The sequence below is a fragment of the Salvia splendens genome, chromosome 9, assembly GCF_004379255.2.
Source record: "Salvia splendens isolate huo1 chromosome 9, SspV2, whole genome shotgun sequence".
NCBI classification, from domain to species: Eukaryota; Viridiplantae; Streptophyta; class Magnoliopsida; order Lamiales; family Lamiaceae; genus Salvia; species Salvia splendens.
In genome coordinates, this window is record NC_056040.1 from 23,567,047 (window position 1) to 23,573,699 (window position 6,653).

The following is a 6,653-nucleotide window of genomic DNA, read 5'->3' on the forward strand; positions in this document are numbered from 1 at the left end:
ACTAAAGCTATTAGTTAATGATTCAATGCGATCAAGTGAGAGAGGAAAGTAGAATTAAGTAATTATGTTATGTGTGTGGTTATCATCAATTTTTTTATAAAGTAAGCTACGTCTACATGATGGAGGTTTTATTTAATTGTGCTGGTTTTAAATAATGGGGCCTTGCAAGGACAAAAATATCTATTTAAATTTTTATCATGTTACATCATATCTATACACCCAGGTAGGATACTAGATAGATAGGCGTTCTCGTTTACTTTTATTTTGTGGAATGTATAGTTTTTTACTATCTATAGTGTTATGTAACTAGCGTCCACAAATATATTTTTCCATTAATCAGGCTTGTGCTTTCATTATTTTTTCTTTTTCCCAAATGAAGGACGAATGGGAGTATAGATGTAGAAGGGTTTGGTTTCTTTTGTTGAAGTTTTAGAGTAGTACAAGAAACAAAGCAAAAAAAAAAAAAATGTTAAAATCATATTTTAATTGAACATAATTGATGGAAAAAACGCCATCTATTAGGGCATCCACAATGGGACGGATCCCGGCGGACATCCCGACGGACTTCCCAAAAATATTACACTGCCACGTCATAAGGACATCCCACTACACAATGACGGACATCACCAAGGACATCCCGACGGACATCCACAAAAAACAATAAAAAAATCGGGACGTCCGTCGTGTCAACGCAATGGCGGACGTCCCGGAAAGCCGCGGAACTCCGGTGTCCGCAGCGAACGTTCGTATCCGTATGCATGCTGCCTAATGGCGGACGTCCCGCGCGGACGTCCAGCACACCGGTCCGACGTCCGTCGGGACATCCTCCATTGTGGATGCTCTTAGTCCATCTAGTGCGGGTCTGGGCTTTAATTAGGGTATTTTGACTTTGTATTCGGCCCAATTTACTCTAAGATGAATCTGAGGAAACCCAACACAACATCGCTCAATCAGAAATTAGACTATTAGGCCATCCACAATGCTGTCACTATACCGTCCTTTAACCGTCCCTTAAAACACTATTTGCGGGTCCCCATTGTACTTTTTTACTCCATCCCTTAACTAAGGGACGGAACCTGTAACCCTCCGTCCCTTAACCGTCTCTTAAATGACTATTCATTCAATTTTATTTTTTTTTTATTTTTTTCCAACAAATTCAATTAATAAAAAACACACTTCATTAACAATAAAATAACATTACAACATAAAATTCGTAAAAAATTAAAAAAACATAAATAAAAATCCTTAAAAAATTTAAACTACATAATTTAATTTCCTCCGCCAAAGTTTTCCCAAATGTGCTCAATTAGATCCTCTTGGAGTTGGGCGTGGGCGCTAGAGTAGCGTGTCCTTGCCCGAATAGACAACCGTCCTTGTATAGACGGATGCACTCCACTTCGCGGTGGACTACTTGCGGTTGAGCTTCCGGGGGATTCGGGGTCGAACCAATTTCCCGCCTCGGGTCCTTCGTCTTGGACAATCATGTGTGCAAGATTATGCACGTATACATGATGTCGACCATGCTCTCCATGAACCTCGTACGAGCCGGGGCTTTGATGATGTTGAAGCCCGCTTGGAGAACCCCGAACGCCCTCTCCACATCTTTGCGAGCAGCCTCCTGCTTCTGCGCAAAAAGAGCCTGCTTTGGGTCCACAGGCCTGCTGCACGTCTTCACGAAGGTTGGCCACTTCGGGTAGATGCCGTCGGCGAGATAGTACCCCATTTTGTAAAGTAGGTTGTTGGCGACGAAGTTGATGGCCGGCGCTTTACCATCCAAAATTTCGGTGAAGAGGTTGGATTGGTGGAGCACGTTTACGTCGTTGTTCGACCCGGGGACCCCGAAATATGCGTGCCAGATCCATAGCCGGTAGTCGGCAACGGCCTCAAGTATAACGGTTGGGTGGGTGCCTTTGTGGTCGCTCGTGTAGGACCTCCTCCACGCCACTGGGCAATCCTTCCATTGCCAGTGCATGCAATCGACGCTGCCAAGCATCCCGGGAACCCGTGCACTTGTTCATGCAGGTCGAGCAGGAACTGGCAATCTGTCGTGCTTGCCTTCCGGAGAAATTCGTCGGTGAAGGCCGCCCGGACGCCTTTACAGAATTGGAGCAAGCACATTCGCCAAGTGCTGTCTACAATGTGGAGGTATTCGTCGAACATGTCGGCCGTCTGTCCAGTCGCAAGCTGACGGATTGTTGCGGTACATTTCTGCAGCGTCGTGTGGTTGGGAAGGCCGACCGCGTCGAACCTTTCCCGAGCTGCCAAAGTATTCGCGATGTGGAGAAATAGCGGTTTCCCTATGCGGAAACGGCGACGAAAGTAGGTATCTCCCCAAACGGGGTTATCGCAGATGTAGTCGCGTACTAACCTTGCGGCGGCTTCCTCCCGGTTACGATGGATGTACGTCCGGGAGCGTCGTTGGGGCGGCGCGACTTCCGCCGCCTCCCGACGTCTTCTTCAAGTGATTGTTCCATTATTTGACGCATTTGCTCAAAAGGATCCATTAGTTTGATTAAATTTGGGAGAAGAAAAACATAGTTGGTTTGAGATGAAAATTGGAGTGAAAATAGAGAGGATTTGAGAGGAATAGATGTGTGTTTGTGTGTGAAATGAGTATGAAATAAGAGTATTTATAGAGTAAAAAAAAATTGAAAAACGGTTATAAAACGGTAACATTACCGTTCGGATTTTAATTTTTTTTAATATTTAAATTCGATTTTTTTAAAAAAAGAATTATTGCGTCAGCGTGACGAATCCCACTCGCGGGCCAGCGAGTGGGCGTTACGCATGGCTTGGGAGCTCGCCACTTCGCCTCGACGCGTGGCGAGACGTCGCGTTACGCGTCTCGGAGGGACGGAACGCGGGACGGGATGGCGACGGGCTGGGGACGGGACGGAGCGCTGCAACGCGTCTCGCCGCCGTTCTGTTCCTCCATGACGGAACGCGGGACACGCGCGTGACGCGTTGCGGGTGCCCTTAGAGTTGTGGAAATTTGCCCGCCTTTGGGCTGACTAAGTCGTGGACCTAGAAAAAAACCATAGCTATCAAAAGAGACATGCATTATTCTTATTATCAAAACTTTTATGTCAAGAATTGCCATTTTTTTTGAAGGTACCGTGGTCAAATTTTGATTTATCACGCACCTTGTAAAATTTGAATGACAGATCATGAAGTTTCAAAATTTCTTAATTATCCCATGACAACTTTTTTTCAGGGCAAATTTTATGCTAAATTGTTGCTCGATTGTAAAATTTTAGGTACTATTAATGAATAGTGATGTAAATGTGTATAATAGATGACATGGATGAGTAATCAACATCGTTTTGAGCCTAAGAATTAAAAAAAAACAGCATATATTTGGTCAAATGAGACTATTAAGAATTTTTAAAACTTCATGATTTGTCATTTAAATTTTCATAGGTGCGCATAAATCAATATCAAATAGATTATTAGGATGTGTCAATGTAGTCAAATGCAGCATTATTGCCCTGGCTTTTAGCACCAACTTTTGCATAATACAGTAGGTAAAGCAGTTTAGAAAGGCACTAATTAATTTGCAGAATAAAGTTCACTTCCCGTGGAAAAAAAACGTCAGATTAAATGTGAAAATCTCCAACGGTCGAAAATGAATTAATTAACGTAAAATTATAAATAATGCCGCGGGCCCCACACTAACGGTCTACTATCTCAGCTCTGTTTCCCCCTTCTCTCTAAAAAAAAGGTGGTGTTGATCGATAATCATTCTGCAAATTGGGATCCCCACTCTCGCCGCTGAGATACAATTTCGTTGCCGATTGATTAACTCATACTACAGTTGAATGGAGGTAGCAATTATCGATTGGAAAACCATCGATTCGAGAGTAGTGATCGACGATTTGTATGAACACATCAATGCTCCAAAATGGGTTGATTTAACCGCCCAGGATGATCCCGTTGATGATGAAGCCTGGTTCTGCCGCCCAGGTAATTCACACGCTTACTTTTTTCGACAATCGCATTTTCATTGGGGGTTTTCGTTGAGGTTTTGTGTTTTCCTTCTTGCTTCAATTAGATTGCGATCACCCCAAGAAAGTTGAAGACTTCTTCAATCAGAAAGACATCACTCCGCTCTCCAATTCCAAAGCTAAGGTTTTGTTTATATTCATCAAGGAATTCAATATCGATTTTGTTTTTTAATTTGGTTTTGAATTACCATTTCAATTGCAAGAAGTGCATATTTCGCCCAAAAATTAGGGTTGATATTGGGATTCTAATATAGTGTCTCAATTTGTCACAACACAGATTCAAAGATCAGCTAATGTTTCCGATATTACTGCTTATCAACGAGGCAACAGGTATGCTACACAAATTCCAGTTCAAGATTGCAAGTTTTAATCTGTTATGCATATTTACTCATTAGCTCAATTCACATATGCAGAGATGCAACGCTGAAGAAGAGAGGGACGAATCAGCCTTTCGGATTAGTAGCTGAAGATGCTGAGAATCAAGATCCCAATTTCTCAACCCCCTTGCAACACAAGGCTCGGTTTGGAAAGGCCACAACCAAATCAAGCGCTAACAAGAAAGAAGATAGCTATGCTAACGAGGGAGCACCCAAGCTGAGAAGCACTTTGTCTGCGAGGAATCTGTTCTCGGGCACGGATTTGCTTAGTAAAGTTTCCGAGTTTTGCAATGAGCTGAAGAAATTGACCACGAGGGCTCAAGATAAGGAGAGCGCGGAGAATCACACAGAAGAAAAAAGTGTTGGGATTCTGAGCGAAAGGAAGCCGTTGCTGGAGACAGGCAGTTCCAAGGGGAGGCTGAGAAGGAAGAAGTGAGTTTTGTGACAGTAGGGATTGGTCGAAATGGTTGATTTGAAGAGTTTTTAGCTTATGTGAAGTTGAATTTGTTTGTACAGGAGAAACGAAGATGGAGAGAACACCCCGATCACTGTGGACGTGAACAGAATCAAACACCTTGATGCCGAGGGCAAGCTGCCAATCCGCACTTGTCCTCCCACTCCACAGTGCTTTTCAGCGACGCCCAAGCCTCTCCGGCCCAAGCCTATGGTATGTGTACTATCCATACTCTTTCATCACATGTTCAGCCAAATCCCATTTATAAGAATCAAAGTGATTTCTTTATCTTCAAATGTTTGGTAGATTCATTAGTAGGAACTTATGGATTTCCTTTGTGTAAAAAATGATTGATTAACTTATCTTGAATATGTAACAAGCAAGTTATGCTAACAAACTATTATGATTGGATGAAATAGGAGAGAGGAATTTTGAAGGATCTGAAGCAGATGGAGAAGGAAGTAATGAAGAGCAGCAACCATGGAGGAGGAGGAGGAGAGATTTCTGAGAAAGAAGCAAGGTCTTTGGATGTTTTCTGGTTCCTAAAACCTTGCACTCTATCAAGTTAATACACACAACAAATATGCACAAATAATCACAATTCTTTCATTCTTTCCATTTTTTAATCATTCGTGTGGAATGAAAACATTTACTTATTGTAATCCTTCTTGACCAAAATTAGCATTTCTTTATATAAAAGTTGAATTTGCATTTATGGATATAGAAACTCCACTGCAGTGCGATTTTTCTAGCTTCCTCTCTCTAAATATGATTACACAAACATAAAAGGAAACAAGATTCACGATTTCTTAAATCATCATATCAAATATGATTACATATCCCATAAACTAATCCTGATAAACATCATAGCAGCAAAAAATATATATACAAGAGCGAAAAATACAAAATGAAATTGAAAAAATGATCGAAAATATTATTTATTCCCCTAAACAGCGAAAAAACGCTTTATAAAAAACGAAACAAAACAAAACGAGATCCACTTTTACATCCAATCCTAAGATAAATTCGAGCTAATTAGTGTCGCAGAGGAGGCAATTCAGGAGTCCTCGATAAGCATACCTTAAACGAGGGTAGAATCTACGAGAACTGAATCTGGTCTCTCTCCAAATCTCATCAACTGTCTCTAAAAATCGGCTCAGATTTCTGATTGGAGAGATGTAGAGAGTCAACGGCACGGCAGAGAAGGCCACCGCGAAGAACAATTGCAGCATCTTTTCACGAAACGAGCTTTATCTGATGAAGATGATGATGATGATGATGATGATGATGATGATGATGAGAGATTTTTTAGTGATAGAATCTTTTGTTTGTTTGAGATAATCACAAAGATGGAATTTGGAATTAAGGGAAAATTTTAATTTTTGTTTATGTGGGGTTTGCGATGAGCATTTCCTTTTTTTTTTTCCTTTTTCTTTATAGTGTCGAGAATTCTACACTTGTCCAAATCGCACAAAGTCACGAGGACCCAGTTTTTTGTTATGAAATCTTGTCCCCTTTTCTCGATTATTGGGGTGATACATTAATTATACCAATTCTGGCTTCTTCTACTTTATTCGATTTGTATATCTATATATACATTGATGTTATTCGATTAAAATTAAAATAACCGGTAAAAAATTATTATTATTATTATTCGTTGAAAACGTGTGAAATAGAAAAAGGCTTTTAGCCTTTCATTGTGTTAAGTCTTTTGACTTTTCAACCTAAGGTAACTTTTAAGTGGTTTATGAGTATCCTTAATGTCAAGACTTTTGAAGTGGTCTCTCCTATTCTATAAATAGGTGGGTTTGAAAGATG

The 6,653-nt window shown here is 40.9% G+C and overlaps 1 protein-coding gene across 1 annotated transcript; it reads left to right on the top strand.

The window, feature by feature from the left end:
- The first annotated feature begins 3,703 nt into the window (after window positions 1-3,703).
- Window positions 3,704-5,554, top strand: LOC121746518. Its single transcript, XM_042140394.1, has 6 exons — window positions 3,704-3,963; window positions 4,052-4,128; window positions 4,282-4,334; window positions 4,418-4,813; window positions 4,898-5,048; window positions 5,255-5,554. The coding sequence occupies exons 1-6, from the start codon at window positions 3,819-3,821 to the stop codon at window positions 5,402-5,404; spliced, it is 972 nt and encodes a 323-aa protein (XP_041996328.1). The 5' UTR covers window positions 3,704-3,818; the 3' UTR covers window positions 5,405-5,554.
- The last annotated feature ends 1,099 nt before the right edge of the window (window positions 5,555-6,653 follow it).

Coding starts and splice junctions, on each gene's coding strand:
- LOC121746518 (XM_042140394.1), top strand. CDS start 3,819: ATGGAGGTAGCAATTATCGATTGGAAAACCATCGATTCGAGAGTAGTG. Junction 4,129..4,281: donor TCTCCAATTCCAAAGCTAAG/GTTTTGTTTATA, acceptor GTCACAACACAG/ATTCAAAGATCAGCTAATGT. Junction 5,049..5,254: donor CTCTCCGGCCCAAGCCTATG/GTATGTGTACTA, acceptor TGGATGAAATAG/GAGAGAGGAATTTTGAAGGA.